The sequence below is a fragment of the Scylla paramamosain genome, chromosome 12 (genome assembly GCF_035594125.1).
Source record: "Scylla paramamosain isolate STU-SP2022 chromosome 12, ASM3559412v1, whole genome shotgun sequence".
Classification (NCBI taxonomy): Eukaryota; Metazoa; Arthropoda; class Malacostraca; order Decapoda; family Portunidae; genus Scylla; species Scylla paramamosain.
Window position 1 is genome coordinate 24,317,529 of NC_087162.1, and position 18,029 is coordinate 24,335,557.

Below are 18,029 nucleotides of genomic sequence, written 5' to 3' on the forward strand. Positions count from 1 at the left end.
GCAAGATGGCACCATTTTACCTCTTAAGCCAAAATAAAGATGACAAATGACACTAACTGATGCCAAAACTCCCTGCTTACTCCTGCATTTCCTCCTTCCTATGACTTGATCTCTTTTGAGGAAGATTTCAAGACACTTATCTCTGACAAACGCTTTTGACTGCGTTTGGGGACCAGCACCTCAGTGTGCTTTTTTTCTTACTATTTTGTTGCCCTTGGCACTTCTCTTACATAATAAAAAAGATATTCCACAAAATATTTCTCTATGTGAGTTTCAACATTTTTATTTATTAAGGCATCTAAACAAATTACAAAATTCACTGACATCCATTCACTGTAGCATACCCCACAGTACATGTCTTGTATGGAATGTCATAAATCACTTTCATCAATGATTATACATGAAATGCAAAAAAAAGTTCAGGGCTCAAAGAGACATTATGACTATAGTAAAATCAGTGAAGAATGGTAATCCGTCTCATCTCACTGTTGATTGGAACATCTGGGCACAGCTCTGAGAAATACTTTCTTGGCTGGGTTGATGGCCACTGTTGGAATTATGAAAGTGAGAGGCTGGGGAGTGTCCTCACAAACTTCCAATCTGAAGACAATGAGACCAAACTAAAGTTAGTATCTGAGCAAAAAGCCTAAAAACTTCTCCACAATACAAGAGCTCAAGATGACTTACAATTAGAAATCATATATAGTATTTCAATTAAAAATGTCCAGCCTTCATATAGGATCTCAACAAGACTGACTGGTGTAGTTGTTAATGAATCAGAATAAAATAAACTTAACCTTTTCTCCACAAAGAAGTATGATGATGTCTTTCTTAGCTTATTTCTTGTTAAAGGGCTTATCCTGTCATGTAAATAGATGGATATGTGTATTTACTCTACTGCCTTATCATCACTGTCCAAACCCTAAAATAAGATGGTCTTGTCATGCTTAATCAAAAGAAACTGAATGTTTATGATTTATTAAAAAATCCATTTCTGTATCATAAAAACACATGAGGTTACAAGCACCCAAACATGAGCAACATACCTAAATGTTTTCACGATCCTGGCCAGAGTTAATTTGGCTTCCAGCTGGGCAAATCTCATGCCAGGGCAATTCCTGGGACCAGCACCAAAGGGAAGATAGCACATGGGATGCTGCGTCTTCATGGCTTTGTTGTCCATTGAGAACCTGGCATGACAACTTATTTTGATACATTCCTGCCACCAAAAAAAATATAATAAAATATCTTAAACACAAGACACCGTACTACAATTCATTCTTGAATGTACGGATTTAAATGTTTGATTAAGGATGAGAAAAGCAAATAATAATGAAAAGGCCAATGAGGCACATCATACACAGTATCAGTCAATCCATATCTTTTCTCTAGAGCACTCTTACTTTGAGAATGACTAAACAGGACTTTAGCAGTGCAAGACTTCTGTCCTTTTTGTCATATTGTATACATACAGTTACACTGATAATGGATGCTGATAAACATCAAAAAGTAATTCATGATTAAATGAAGTCACCCTGGGCTAAACAAGAAGTGCATTTCATCTGGCATGCACATAATGAATATTCATTATCTGTCTATATCAGGCCAACAATCCCACACAGGATGACCCAGATAAAGTGCCACACACACACACCATTCACACTCTTAGCCCTGCTGGCCCCTGGTGGAAAGGAACAGTAACATACAAAGGATTGAATATTAACACAATAATATGAACTTGAGATGAAAATGGCAAAAGAGAAGCTGGGTTAATCTCATCAATGTTCAGGTGTAAAATACGAACACCAGCATTACAAAAGCAAGAGGCAGAGAAAAGTAGTGCTATTGTAAAATACAAAAAAATAACTTATATCCTCTTTTTACAAATCACTGGTTAGGGGGAACTGCATTTTCTCATTAACAAGATGTCTTTCTAATAGCCATATCCCTCATCACTCCTGGTCTTACCTCTCTGGGTCAAAGGTGTGTGGGTCTGGCCAGTACTCGGGGTCATGGTGTATCTGCCAGATGGGAACCAGAATGGATAGGTCCTTGGGTATCAAATAATCTCCCAGCTGCAAGAAAGGGAAAAATGGAGAGAACTGTACAAAGTACCATGGAAATATAATATGAAAAGGAATCAACTTAGAATTGAACATTAATACCATTAAAATGTTCAATATTGTCAGCTCCAACAAGAAATTTTCGTGAAATCTTTGGTTATTATGATGTGTGAGAGGAATATGCTTGTACCGCCATGTATCAAACCTTGGTATCACATCTACACATTTTGACTAAGTCCTCTACACCTCCTCCTTCCTTTCTTTTCCTTCTACACTTCCTCCTTCTCTTCTGTCTTGGTATCACATCTACACATTTTGACTGTCTCCTGCACCTCCTCCTTCCTTCCTTTTCCTACACTTCCTCTTCCTCCTCCTCTTCCTGGAGATGTGAAAATGAGATTTTATTTTATTTTTTTTAATGTAGGAATGACACCAGCCAAGGGCAACAAAAATCCAATAAAAAAAAAATAAAAAAAAACCCACTGAGATGCCAGTCCCTGAATAGGGTCCAAAGCAGTAGTCAGAAATTGAAGGATAAGTGTCTTGAAACCTCCCTCTTGAAGGAATTCAAGTCATAGGAAGTGGAAATACAGAAGCAGGCAGGGAGTTCCAAAGTATACCTGAGAAAAGGATGAATGATTGGGAATACTGGTTAACTCTTGCATTAGAGGTGGACAGAATAGGGGTGAGAGAAAGAAGAAAGTCTTGCGCAGTGAGGTTGCGGGAGGAGGGAGGACATGCAGTTAGCAAGATCAGAAGAGCAGTTAGCATGAAAATAGTAGTAGAAGATACCTAGCAGTAGAAGACAGCTAGAGGTGCAACATTGCAGTGATGAGAAAGAGGCTGAAGACAGTCAGTTAGAGGAGAGAAGTTAATGAGACGAAAAGCTTTAGATTCCACCCCGTCTAAAAGAGTGGTATGAGTGGAACACCACCCCCCACCGACATGTGAAGCATACTCCATACATGGATGGATAAGGTCCTTGTGCAGAGTTAACAGATGGAGAGTGAGGAAAACTGGCAGAGACATCTCAGAATGCCTTCATAGAAGCTGTTTTAGCAAGAGATGAGTTCTAGTTTAGATTATAAGAAAAGGGCAGACTGAGGATGTTCAGTGTAGAAAAGGGGGACAGTTGAGTGTCAATGAAGAAGAGGGGATAGTTGTCTGGAAGGTTGTGTTGAGTTGATAGATGGAGGAATTGAGTTTTTTGAGGCATTGAACAATACCAAGTTTGCTCTGCCCCAATCAGAAATTTTAAAAAAGATCAGAATTCAGGCGTTCTGTGGCTCCCCTGCATGAAATGTTTATTTCTTGAAGGGTTGGGTGTCTATGAAAAGACATGGAAAACTGCAGGGTGGCATCATCAATGTAGAAGTGGATAGGACAAGAAGTTTGGTTTAGAAGGTCACTGATGAATAATAAGAGAGTGGGTGACAGGACAGAACCCTGAGGAACACCACTGTTTATAGATTTAGGAGAACAGCAATAGAATGGCCAGAAAGGAAACTTGAGATGAAGTTATACAGAAGGATAGAAGCTGTAGGAGAGTAATTTAGAAATCAAAGCTTTGTGCCAGACTCTATCAAAACCTTTTGATATGTTTAAGGCAACAGCAAAAGTTTCACCAGAATCTCTAAAAGAGGATGACCAAGACATTGCAAAAAATTTTAATAGGTAGCATGAAGTAGTCAGAGGATGGAGGAAAGGCAAGAACAGGCCCTGAATTGTCCAAGGTAGAGTTTTTAGCAAAGGTCTGAGTGAAGAATTCAGCTTTAGAGATAGATGTGATAGCAGTGGTGCCATCTGGCTGAAATAAAAGAGGGAAAGAAGAAGAAACAAAGTTATTGGAGATGTTTTGGCTAGATGCCAGAAGTCATGAAGGGAGTTAGATCTTAAAAGATTTTGACACCTTCTATTAATGAAGGAGTTTTTGGCTAGTTAGAGAACAGACTTGGCATGGTTTCGGGCAGAAATATAAAGTGCATGAGATTCTGGTGATGGAAGGGTGAAGTACCTTTTGTGGGCTACCTCTTTGTCATGTCTAGCATGGAGTTTGGAAGGTTTAGGTCGAGAAAAAGAGTGAGGAATGTATGCCTCCATACCAGACACTATCACCTCTGTTATGCGCTCAGTGCACAGAGATGGTCTCTGTCATGAAAGCAGTAGTCATTCCAAGGAAAATCAGCAAAATACCTCCTCAGGTCCCCCCAACCAGCAGAGGCAAAATGCCAGAGGCACCTCTGCTTAGGGGGATCCTGAGAAGGGATTAGAGCGATAGGACAAGATACAGATATGAGATTGTGATCGGAGGAGCCCAACGGAGAAGAGAGTTTAGCAGCATTACAGAAGGATTAGAGGTTAGGAAAAGGTCAAGAATGTTGGACATATCTCCAAGACGGTAAGAAATACGAGTAGGGTGTTGCACCAATTGCTCTAGGTTATGGAGCATAGCAAAGTTGAAGGCTAGCTCACCAGGATGGTCAGTGGAGGAAGAGGAAAGCCAAAACTGGTGGTGAACATTGAAGTCTCCAAGAATGGAGGCCTCTGTAAAAGGGAAAAGAGTCAGAATGTGCTCCACTTTAGAAGCTAAGTAGTCACAGAATTTCTTATAGTAAGAGGAGTTAGGTGAGAGGTATACAGCATAGATAAATTTGGTTTCAGTGACTTTGTAGTCGTAGCCAGATGGTGGAAAACTCGGAAGATTCAAGAGCGTGGGCACAAGAGTAGGTTAAGTCACTGCGCACATAAACGCAACATCCAGCTTTGGATTGAAAATGAGGATAGAGAAAGTAGGAGGGAACAGTTGTCAGTTGCCTCAGACACCTGTGTTTCAGTGAGGAAAACAAAATGAGGTTTAGTAGATGAGAGGTGGTGTTTAAAAGATTGAAAATTAGATCTAAGACCACGAATGTTGCAGAAGTTAATGAAGAAAAAGTTGAGGGGAGGTATGAAGACACTTATGGTCGATACTAGAAGAGCAGTCCGACCTGGGGACATATGTGGTCCCCTCCCCAGATGGGGACTCCGAGGCCGGTGTAGGAGTCGCCATGATAAGGGAGTTGATAGATGACGGATTGGAGAGAGAAGAAAAAAAAAAACAGAGAGAGAGAGAGAGAGAGAGAGAGAGAGAGAGAGAGAGAGAGAGAGAGAGAGAGAGAGAGTTACCTTAAAATCGTCAGCACTCTCCCGCATGATGAAGGTGACGACGGGCGGGTACAGCCTCAGGGACTCGCTGAACACTTGGTCCAGGTACTTCAGCTGCTGCACGTCCTCGTAGGTGAGTGTAACCTTCCCACTCTCCTGCCACGTGAACATGAACACACGACAACAACAACATTAATAGTAGTAGTAGTAGTAGTAGTAGAAGTAGAAGTAGTAGTAGTAGTAGCAGTAGTAGTAGTAGTAGTAGTAGTAGTAGTAGTAGTAGTAGTAGTAGTAGTAATAATAATAATAATAATAATAACAATAATAACAATAATAATAATAATAATAATAATAATAATAATAATAATAATAATAAAAAATAAAAATCACCACCATCACCATCACTACCTCCATCATCATCATTATCCTTTACAAGCGTCAGATTCCTGTATTCCTAAGGAACGCAGTGTATTGCACTAACTACTGCTGCCCGTTAGCACTCCGCAGGCATTGGGCAGAGATGGCCGAGTAGTGTCATTGAAAACCAGCGAGCAAGGACCCCCAGAGATAAGAGAATCTGCCATATCACATTCCGGTATCGTCTCCTCTAAGCTGCAAAATGGTGAATATTGTCAGGTGTCGGGTGCATACTGATGAAGTTGGATGAATGATAGTTTATGTGACAGAAGTACACAACGACAATATTCATCATTACAAGAAGAGTGCCATTAAATATCAGCTATGGATCGTAGTGCGTTGTTTTCTATTCTTTATATAATACAAAAAAAAAAAGTTAATTTCAGCATTCATTCCATAGCTATTGTAAACAGTAATATCTAAAAATTTTGTATAAACATGTTGGAACGGAATAAGAACCGAGGACGTGGCACATTGTGTACTTTGAAGGATTTGATTGCAATATTTTGAACGCTAGGTGTGAAGGGAAGCAAATTTTCTTAGAACTAGTAGTGCTTTTAACATTTTATTTTACATTATTATTAGTAACAGTAGTAGCAATAGTAGTAGTAGTAGTAGTAGTAGTAGTAGTAGCAGCAGTAGTATAGTAGTATAGTAGTAGTAGTAGTAGTAGTAGTAGTAGTAGTAGTAGTAGTAGTAGTAGTAGTAGTAGTAGTAGTAGCATCATTATTATTATTACTTATTTATACCTACAAATGACACACGAAGGCGCGCCCGAGTTTCGCTGGGGGAAGCAAGGTAAAGCGAATATACTCGCGATTATTGTCTATTTCTTGGGGGAAAGGACCTGTCTTTCGCAGGTATGACGCGACTACTCGTATGTCGGCATACCGTGTGACTAATTTGCATAATTTCCATGTTAATGAGTCCAAAAGTATATCAATAAGTAAAAAGAGTAAAAAAGAAAATTAATAAGATAAAATACCTCAGCTTAGTTTAACCATTCATTTTGATAGGCTGAGAGACCACCACTACACATAGGTATACTCTGTACTGACCTCAGTAACATTACACGTTGACAAAAATATTGGTTCTTCTATTTCATGTGACATCATATGACTGGAATAGTTTACTTTTTCACACTGCAGTCCCGTACGTGGAATTTGCGCATAAGTTACAGGAAACACTCATGAACTTTATATCAGTGTCATCCTGCAAAATCTAAAACTATACTAAGTTAACATTTTATATTAATATAAAAATAATATAAGTAATTATTTCATATTATCACTTGGATCAACAACAAAATCTAAATAATTCACAGTATCATTTGGATCAATAGCAAAATCTAAATAAGATGATGAAAAGAATCAAATTAAGTAACGGCACATACCATTAAGACTTTGGTGAACATGATACATGTTATGTCCTGAGCGGTTTTTATTAATCATTGTTCTAACCTGGAGACATTCCTGAACAAATAGAGTAAGAAAATGTCCACCCTAATCCCCAAAGTTAATAGAGAGGACATGCAGAAACCGAACAGGAACAAGAGAAGTAATATTGAAAAGTCTGTTGATACAGACTGCTGTAGCTTGGCAGAAAATGGCACAGTGCCACAATAGTAAAAGGACTTTCACGGAGGTCTTTGACCCACGTGATATCGCGTGCGCACACACACACACACACACACACACACACACACACACACACACACATTGCGCGCACAAGACGAATAATGTGTATATTGTATAACAAGTCTTTTTCAATATATATATATATATATATATATATATATATATATATATATATATATATATATATATATATATATATATATATATATATATCCCTATTTGTACATAAATTGCGTAGTCTAAGTTCTTTGATTCCGTAAAAGCTGTGCCCCATACTTTTTTTCATAAAGTCTGAGCTTATCTAATGAATCCAAATTCAATTCACACACACACACACACACACACACACACACACACACACAGAGAGAGAGAGAGAGAGAGAGAGAGAGAGAGAGAGAGAGAGAGAGAGAGAGAGAGAGAGAGAGAGAGAGAGTACTAAGATAATGTACAAGTAAGCTACTGAAAGATAAGTGTTGAGTATTTCTACACTAAAACAATCTCAAACAAAAATATATATTATACAAATATATGTGATTACTTTTGCTCATAAAGACGACAACGATGATAATGATAATGATGATGATGATGATGATGATAGTAATAATAATTGACCCGCCAAGTCGATGAATCTAGCAGGAGGACGAGGTTCAGCGACCAAAGTAACATGACTCCACAGATGAATGAACCCAGCCGAGATAAGACTAGAGTACCATGACACTGTTCCGAGGCCACTTTATTTTAGCACGCACCCGAAAGTACCTTACAACAGACACCACTGAATGGAAGGTACGAGCCACTGTATCTCGTTTCTCTAACAATAGATAAATGAATAAATAAAAAAAATATAAATAAAATAAAACAAGCCATATGGATCTTCAATATGAATCTTTGGCTCACTGTTCTTAATATCATTAGTTTTTTTTTTTTTTTTTTTTTCAAGATACACCCAATGTTTATTATATCTACAAATTAAAAACGTGTGTATGCAGTACTACTATGTATGATGCAAGTACGAGTAGAAGCCTGTGAGATATTTAAAATTTGACTGTCGAATCTATATATCCGATGAACCTCCCTAAGACATTTATTGGCAAGAAATTCCTTTGTAATTGACATTTCTGCTTTTCATGAAATAAGTATGTGCATACATCATGTAATTTGGAACATTTGTTTTTTCCTATTGGTTGATTCACACTGCCACCGTGACACTCATTGCACATCCATCCCGTGTTGGTTTCCCCACCTACCAATGTTAATCATAAGATGAGTATTCATATAAACATTACTTACCTTGGTGACGTTGCACACCTCCTCGTACAACCGTTGTTGCACTTCGGGATGAGTGGCCAGCAAGTAGGCGGTGTAGGTGAGGGAATTAGCCGTGGTTTCAAATCCGCCCAACATGAACACCCAAGCATTGGCTATGATCTCCTCGTCTGTGAGCAGCTTATGCTTTATCCAGACCTTGTCATCTTCACTGCCCTGATAACGTGACTCTGCTGCCTCTAGCATCAGTTGCAGAACGTCCACGCTCCGGGTGTCAATGTCTTGTCGTCGGACGGCAATCACGCCCTTGAGGTGATCGATAATCATGCGAGTCATGCGACCAGACAGTGCAAGACGATTACTAAAAAAACTCATCAAGCTAGCAAAATAGGGAAAGTACAGCGCCAGTAAAATGGCTGGATTGATGGCGTTTTTAAGGAATTCTCGCACAGCCTTGAACATTTCATCCTTATTTTGTTTTTGCTGACACTGTGTCTTCATGGCAAGAGCACATTCGCTGATAACATCCAGCGTCAGTCCCTGGAAGATGGAGTACATCTCCACATTCTCACCATTACTGCTTTTTTCTTCAATAATCTTCATCAGTACGTTGATTTTCTCGTTCATGATGCCCGCCATGTGCTTCATTTTCACCATGGAGAAGGTTGGAGCGAGCACAGAGCGCACATCCTTCCACCGCTGGTCCCGCAGCCCCACCAGAGTGTTCACGACAGGCTGAGCGTTAATCACCAGCTTAGGTCGATTACTAAAGTTGTGGAAATCCTTGATCAAAACGGTCTTGATGAGATCTAAATCAGCCACCACTAGCGTGGGCTTCCAGCCAATATAGTACCCAAAGATTTTCCCGTACTGCTGCAGCCACTGACCAATGACGTCAATAGTCATTTTACCAGACCCCCGCAGAATGTGGTTGCTGCCGTATATGAGGTGAGGAGGAACATACGGGATGCCTATACGGGAAAAGACTGCGTGCTGCTGGCGACGATGATGGACCCAGATGACGGTGTAAGCCAGCACCGCCGCCAAAAGGATCAGCACTAATGTGATCACACCCATAGCTCAGCACTTCCTTCAACAAGAATTACTGGTCTCAGCTGGTCCGATGCGCGGCTCACCTCTCATGTTAGTCTCTTATCTTCATGAGTAGCCTGGACAGTGTTCTTTCATACGGTAGTGTTCTGAAGGCCACTTATACCACTCCTCCCTAAAAATGGATAAATTGATAAATAAATAAAAAGAATGACAATGATAATGTAAAAATAATAATTATTATTATTATCATTATCATTATTATTATTATTATTATAAATAAATAAATAAATAAATAAATACACACACACACACACACACACACACACACACATATATATATATATATATATATATATATATATATATATATATATATATATATATATATATATATATATATATATATATATATAACACTAGTCCAACAGTTATAATGTATAGCAAAGGTATAGAATGATGTAACTTTGCTCTAATAAAGTTCGTAGCTATTTATAATTCTAGACCTTAATACTGTGAATACGTAATTACTAAGTGCAGATTTATTATTATTATTATTATTAGTAGTAGTAGTAGTAGTAGTATCATTATTATTATTATTATTATTATTATTATTATTATTATTATTACTGTATGAAATATAATAGGAGGAGATGCAATGTGCTTTGAATGTTTCACTACATTTCTAACAATCAATGAATGCAATTCTTTTGTAATAGTAAAGCTAATGTTTTATTTTTCTTTTTTTTTTTTTTTTTTGCGGTTTGATTATAAGGTATAGGAAAATTTTCAATGAAAACAACGTATAATCTTATCATGCAACACACACACACACACACACACACACACACACACGAGAGAGAGAGAGAGAGAGAGAGAGAGAGAGAGAGAGAGAGAGAGAGAGAGAGAGAGAGAGAGAGAGAGAGAGAGAGAGAGAGAGAGAGAGAGAGAGAGAGAGAGAGAGAGAGAGAGAGAGAGAATGTTGAATAAATGCACTTGAAAGAGAAACAGATCATAAACAAGATAAAATGAAAGAACCTAAGTTATGATCACAAGAACGTACGGAGGGAGAGAGAGAGAGAGAGAGAGAGAGAGAGAGAGAGAGAGAGAGAGAGAGAGAGAGAGAGAGAGAGAGAGAGAGAGAGAGAATCATATAGTGTTTCGGGTTAAGAGGGTTCAGGAGATAATGGTAAATATAAAATCAGCTACGTGAACACACACACACACACACACGTACATACGCATATACGATTTATGTGCACGTATACATGTTTGAAATTGATTGATAAGAGGTCCAGACCTAAAGTCAAAATATCAAGATAAGTACATTATTGTCAAGGAAATGCTTTTCTCAAAATAGCCAAATAAATCAGAAAAAAAAAAATATATAAATACCATAATACTATAACACTTACAATTCTCTTGACAATACTGCATCATATAGTGAATGTTTATCTATTGTACTATTGATGTAAGTGAGCAATTCATTCATGTTCTATAATGGCAAGTAGCCGATGTATCTACTTTTAGCGGGAAGGATTTATACATTAATTCAAGTCATTATGTAATTTTCACCTTATTGCAAATTTACGCCCAGGATATGAGATCATGCAGGGCCCACAGGAAGTGTTCAGGGATGCGAGGGCACCGCAGTTTATTAAAAATTCATTTACCAGTAACTCCGCTTTATCGTCTACTCACCGATCTAGTGGACACGAAGTGAGTGTATTATCGAATTATGTCACTACAGAGTCGCATTTTTCTTCAACCGAATGAAAAAACAAGTAAAGTAGTCAGAGCGTTGTACACACGTAACCCACTCCCTTCTAAGAGTTGGACAGGACTGAATGAGCATTGAGGAGGAGCGGGACGCAGTGAGCTGCCAGCCGTTGTGTAGGGGGTGTGGAGAGGGGCGGTGACGTGCCAAATTGCTCCCACCATCCAAAATGCTCCCGAGAACAATTTGGACGGAAATCAACTACTGTATGAAATTTTATTAACAGTATGGAATTTCACTGACAAATTACTATTGCTTCGTTGTTTCTGGAATATGTTACAGTAGTAACTGACCAATTAAACAAGAGTTTACTCCCTGTGGAAGTGTTACGCATTATCTACATTGTTATGGAGTTTTATTGACAAATTACTAGTGCTCCATTGTCTGTAGAATATTTTATGATAGGAATGCAGCAAGTAAACAATAGTATAACGAGCGATAACAGATCAACAAAACTTAATCCATGAGTAAGTATAATGTCCTATATGACTGTACATGTTGCCTATTTATTGTAAATAAATTAATGTCATGTTCAGCGTTTAATCCTAAGAATTTCATTGTTTTTCTTCTTGTATTTAAACCGTAATCCATGCGTAGCCTAAGCGAGGCAGTTTATCATTTGTAGATTGTAATCTAATGCTTTTATCGAAATCGTTAAAATTGTACTTGTGCAATGATGACAGTGCAGAACACAGGTGAGGGCTTGCCACCGGGAGAGAACATGACCATGATTATGACATTTCACTTCAGTTGTAAAAAGATATTACATTGTTACTCAACACAAGAAATTTTAACATGATTTTTTTTTCTTTTTTCAAATTTCGTTTCATGTGAACTATATAAAGAAATAACCTACCTTAATCCCAATGATGTTCTATTTGTTGACCTTATTAACAAGTGTTTGAAAACGACGGATAACCAACTGAAACTGAAATCTGGTGAGAAAGGTGTTTCCTCTACCCACTGCTTAGTGAATACCAGAAATGGTGAAGAATAGTTTGTCATGGCTTTACTATTTATGCATGAATTGTTGATGAGATCACAATATAATAAATTGTAGCATATATATATATATATATATATATATATATATATATATATATATATATATATATATATATATATATATATATATATATATATATATATATATATATATATATATATATATATATATATATATATATATATATATATATATATATATATATATATATATATATATATATATATATATATATATATATAAAACATTTGAAATATCTATTAATGGCCAATTGAGTGCATGTTACATGTGTTTTATGTATGTATGAATTAGGTCTAGCCTTTATATAAGCATATGCTTTTCAGGCATATATATATATATATATATATATATATATATATATATATATATATATATATATATATATATATATATATATATATATATATATATATATATATATATGGAGTATGCTTCACATGTTTGGAGAAGGTTCCACTCGTACCACTATTTTATACAGGATGGCATCAAAAGCTTTTCATCTTATTAACTCTCCTCTAAGTGGATGCCTTCAGCATCTCTCATCGCCGAAATGTTGCATCTCTTCCTACCTTCTACCGTTATTTTCACGCTAACTGTTCTGATCTTACTAACTATATGCCTTCTCTCCTCCCACGGCCTCACTGCACAAAGACTCATCTTTCATCCCTATTATGTCCACCTCTCTACTGCAAGAGTTAATCACAGGGCCCGGATTCATCAAACTTACCTGTTAGCTGAGGCACTGGAGGGAGGGGCTGTGGCCAGCGTGATAGGTAGGCGGTTCACATGCAGGCGATCCACGGCGTCACCATGAGATACAATGGAGGGAACTGACAAACTTTAAATCCAGGGACCGGTCATGAGCCAGAGCCAGGCCTGTCAAGATCCTGTTCACCAGATGACGGGAGGCAGGATTTGAAGATGTAAGGGCATGAAGGGCTGCCTGTGAGTCGCGTATAACAACACATTTGAGACTTCTCTGACAGAGGAAACTCACAGCATCCAAAACGCCGTACGGCTCACAGAATGTGGAACTGGAGTGAGTCGATCGGCAGCTTACGCCCAACCCAGCCCACTTCTGAAAGAAAAATAAAGTTTAATTGAATGATTAACACTCTATTTCAAATTTTCATATGGCCTCAGAATATATGCTGAATTTCAAGACAAGTTTATAGTAAGCTAAATTCATTCAGTAAGACTATATAATAGAACCTCTAATACTGTAAGGAGGTTGTGTAGATACCTCCCGAAACGGTAATTGTTCTCAGGGTTTCATGCCCATAGCATAGGTGCTGTGAATTTACCTCCGACTCAGCGGTGACTTTCCTGAACGTTTATCTTTATACTTAAATTAAGTACAAATGGCTATTCACAGCGCGCCCTCTGTCTCCCCTCTCACACTATACTCCATGCACTTTTTTTTTTTTTTTTTTGTAGGAGGGACACCGGCCAAGGGCAGCAAAAATCTAATAAAAATTAATTAAATAAATAAATAAAATAAAAAAAGTGCCCACTGTGATGCCGGTCCCCAAATAGGGTCCGAAGCTGTAGTCAAAAATTGAAGGATAAGTGTCTTGGAACCTCCCTCTTGAAGAAGTTCAAGTAACAGGAAGGTGGAAATACAGAAGCAGGCAGGGAGTTCCAGAGTTTACCAGAGAAAGGGATGAATGATTGAGAATGAGCATACTCCATACACACCTCTACACTTTTTAATTAAAAAAATAAAAATAAAAATATAATAATAATAATAATAATAATAATAATAATAATAATAATAATAATAATAATAATAATAATAATAATAATAATCATTGAAAATATTTAGTGATGACAATTCCATTCCCATATTTACTTTATTTCATTTATATTCTAATAATCTCTATACAAATTATTTTATTACAGTATTTTGAATAAAACCGTGTTCATGATAAATAATTTAGTCATCCATTAACATTGATTTTCATTGAAATGTAAGATAGAAAACGTCTTTAATAGTTTCATTCAACAAATACTGAATAGTTGCACAAAAACACGCTTTCATCCAACAAATTGCACAGTGAAAGAAAGAAAGATTATTGTCCTTACCTTAAGGGCAGGCATCTTGCTTGCCGTTCTCTACATCCTTTCCACACGTTTTTCGTTGTGTGGGAAACAAGCAGCTATAGCAGATCCCTTTTTTTTTTTTTTTTTTGTTTGATCATTAAGTTCTTACCTCTTTCCCATTTTCACCCATGTATTTAAATGTGACTCCAATTGTTTTTAGCATTGTCTGAATTTAGGTCTCTCATTTTTTTTTCCATTTCCATTACATATCACTCGTACACACAATTCCATTTTGCATCTCCTTGCTCCACTCCTAGATCTTACTTTCATCACATAACTTTATATGTTAATCATTGTAGCTTCTTATTTCCTTTAATAATTTTACATAATTTCAAAACACATTTGGAGTCTTTTTTTTTTACTCATCCATGTACATGTATAAGTGATAAAAGCCAATATATGCAAGTTCTTGTTGGAATCCATTTTTAATGCACTTATCATTCGGCAATGTATGAATGTGCTTTATCAGCTGTCAAGTACTGGTTTTTGCATCAATTTTTTTTTTTTTTTTTTTTTTTGAGGAATGAAAGATTATGCCAATTTATCTTTTTTATTATATAATGAAGAATTCTATCTGTACAAAATGAAAGATCACAGCAGCTTATGTTTTATTACACAAGGAAAACATTTTTATGTACATGAATAAATAATTAATCTATTAAGCATTCAGCTTTGAAATAGCTTCTGCAACTTGTTCAGCTGTCAAGCCTTCAAGGGATGCACTTGATTCTTTGCCCATGTCTGAAAAGCATATGAATGAAATCAAACTTAATAAATGCCTTGAAGATGCAAGGTGACCCATGACTACAGGATATGATGCATATTTACATAGCATGCACATTAAGGAATAAGTGTGCTTAACTATATCCTTGAATACAAGTCACAATGCAGATGTAAATAAATGTAAAAACAAACACTATAAATAACACATTAAATTGCAATGGTACATAACTGATTTACTAACATTATTAATTCTCCCTGCCCTGCTTTGCTAACCATTTTACTGAACATATGTAATGATAATTTATCTGGGACACCATTTTTAAACCACATAAATCCTTGAAAACACACACAGGATTTCAAGAGTGAATAAATGAATGAAAGCATAAGAGGTATTTACTACACATTGCAAGCATCACGAGTTGTGGGGCAGTGAAGGGGGGGGTCACAAGGGTTGGCAAATTACTCTCAAATCCTGGCAGAATAATGATGGCCAACTAGGAGCAATAACTCAGCATCAGTTACCATAATGTTTTTGTTCAAGTAAGATATTTTTGCCCTGTATGTATTATGAACCAGTTTCACAAGAGATGCAGAGTGGATTGTACTGGCTTTTACTGCTTTCATTCACTTTTGCATATGTAAATATCATGTAGATACATTTATTTTGTCTTTGCTATTAAAAAGCTCTCTACTTTTTTTTTCTTCTCATATATAATCTGCATTTTGTTATTTCTTTGTGTTACAGTATACACTTTGTTGCCAACATAATCAATGGAAAAAAAAAAAAGTCCCATGCCTGGGTCCACAAAGTATTGTTGTTGTTAGTTCGGTTTTAACTTTATAAAAGCACTCCCAATGTTTTCTTCCACAAGTCTGAGTCACTCTTCTTTATTTTTTTTACCTTTTTTTCTGTTGTAATACTTTTTCTTTTCAATACTGTTGTTATTAAATAAGTATATAAAAATGTAAAACAGTAAGATATTCTCTAAGAATATATGGGGCTGGGAAATTTGCGAGCACAGCCTATAAAACAAAAATACTTACAAAATATGCATTTGATATCATATTTTTGCAATTTGCTGGAGCATTGCAATTATGAAAAAAGTTTAACATAAACTCATATATTATGATTTCAATTTTTTTTTTACTGCTAACAAGGGAAACACCATCCATGGTCGCCTAAAAAACTAATTTGGCAGCAGTGAGAAGATTTGTCTCAATTTTTGTCCATGCTTAAGGAAGTGCTGGACTCAGTTCCTGGTAAATCAGGAAATATTTATTTGGTAATCCTAACATGTTGTCTGTAGCACTTTATTTGTATTTAAATTCTATTAATTAAACTATGAGAGTTTGTTTTAGCCTAAGCTTTAAGAAACATAACTCATGAAAGACTTACCATATCTAGCCCATGCCTTTGGGAGGACCCCAGAACACTCTCGGATGAGGATGGGGTGCTTAGGGTTCGTTTTCTTAAGATCAACATAATTTTTCTCAATAAAGTCTCTGAAAAGAACAGTAAATCATGTAAAGTAGGCCTATATCTCAAAAACTGTCCAAGTTACAAGAAACTTTTGCATGCCACAATGTTCTATTGTCTGAATTTCTTTACTTTTTTTTTTTTTTGGCACTTCTGTTTCTTCCCCATTAACTCCCATAACATCTCAAAGTTGGGAACCACTAGTTTAAAGAGTATAAAAAGCTACATTAGAAAAGGTATTATTTTAGGAGAGGAACATAACACTCTACACATTCAGGAATATTTTTTTATTACCTTTATGGATACTGAGAAACTTACCGCATTGAAATTTTCGTCGCAAATTAATAGTTTTCATGATATTCAAATTTTTTGTTAGGTCATGTGTGTAGGTTAAGTTGTCAGGTTAGATAAGGTTATGTCAGATTAGGTTAGTGTCAGGTCAAGTTAGGTTAGATCAGGTTAGGTTAGGTTGGGTCAGGTTAAGTTAGGTCAGGTTAGGTTAAGACTGCTAACATCTCATTTTGCATTTTGGTCCTACTGTAAAAATTTACCGAAAAGAATCAAGCTATGAAGATGGGAATGGAAAAGCAGGCTGTGGGAATGAATTCTGAAGATACAAATTCTTATTTTATACATCTGTAAAATTAATGGTAAGGGGGAAGTTCATAATGTGCTAAGGAACATCACCAGCCTGACTCAACCCTTTCAAACCATCAGTAAATACTACAGCAGACACTGGCCGAAGACTTGCTACTGACCACACACCGCCAGAACTGTGGAATCCAATATTAAACTCGTGCACACTGATATATGTCAAACTGTACCTCACTCCCTGGCTCGCACTAGAACGCTGGCATAAATGAATCCTCAGTTCACGAAGTTGAGGTCCAAATTTAATCGCTGCTCTGGCCGCCATGGTCCCGCTAGCTAAGCCGTCTCTTGCCGCTGCTGCTGCTGCCACAGGGACCCTTCTCCCCTACCCAGACGTGTCCTTCGTATATAAAAATCTTACATCACATATGTGAATAAACATAAAAAGACTCAATGAAATAAATCAAACTTAATTGGCAGGCACATAAATTCAGTATTGATATCTGCGTAGAAATATTTGAAAATTTACCACACAGATAAAACAAAACACCGCAATGAATATAATGTTGGTATTTGATTTATTATAACAGGGAGTTTCATGTATATAAATGACAAAAGCTTTAAAAGAAACATGTATTTCTACCACTGCCTTCAAAATGCATTGTAAAAAGAAACACGTCAGTTACTCAAATATAACATGCAAGGAAATTTAGAAGGATAATGTCGCCAGAAATAATGCCGAAATCGAAGAATA

At 36.6% G+C, this 18,029-nt stretch overlaps 2 protein-coding genes across 3 annotated transcripts in view; both read right to left on the reverse strand.

Moving 5' to 3' along the window:
- Positions 1-18,002, reverse strand: part of LOC135105927 (cytochrome P450 3A56-like) — a 30,243-nt gene extending 12,241 nt beyond the window's left edge. The window contains exons 1-2 of the mRNA XM_064014642.1: positions 17,509-18,002; positions 16,604-16,710 (exon numbers count right to left, since the gene is read on the reverse strand). Coding sequence (XP_063870712.1) covers positions 16,604-16,710; positions 17,509-17,600 — 199 coding nt within the window. The 5' untranslated portion in view covers positions 17,601-18,002. The remainder of the gene's footprint in view (positions 1-16,603; positions 16,711-17,508) is intronic.
- Positions 268-13,454, reverse strand: LOC135105928 (cytochrome P450 3A24-like). Of its 2 annotated transcripts, none has more exons than XM_064014644.1 (6): positions 13,109-13,454; positions 8,552-9,752; positions 5,229-5,363; positions 1,969-2,075; positions 1,047-1,190; positions 268-600 (listed from the first exon to the last, which is right to left on the reverse strand). In XM_064014644.1, the coding sequence occupies exons 2-6, from the start codon at positions 9,602-9,604 to the stop codon at positions 483-485; spliced, it is 1,557 nt and encodes a 518-aa protein (XP_063870714.1). In that variant the 5' UTR covers positions 9,605-9,752; positions 13,109-13,454; the 3' UTR covers positions 268-482. The 2 variants fall into 2 exon arrangements, with proteins under 2 accessions (XP_063870714.1, XP_063870713.1); XM_064014643.1 differs by lacking the exon at positions 13,109-13,454 and adding an exon at positions 11,279-11,486.
- Positions 18,003-18,029: the final 27 nt, after the last annotated feature.

Excerpts from the sequence above, each read along its gene's own strand:
- LOC135105928 (XM_064014644.1), bottom strand. The coding sequence starts at position 9,604 with ATGGGTGTGATCACATTAGTGCTGATCCTTTTGGCGGCGGTGCTGGCT. Across the intron at positions 2,076-5,228 it reads AGAGTGCTGACGATTTTAAG|CTGGGAGATTATTTGATACC; the intron begins GTAACTCTCTCT and ends CCTTTCTTGCAG. Across the intron at positions 1,191-1,968 it reads CACACCTTTGACCCAGAGAG|GTTCTCAATGGACAACAAAG; the intron begins GTAAGACCAGGA and ends TTGTCATGCCAG.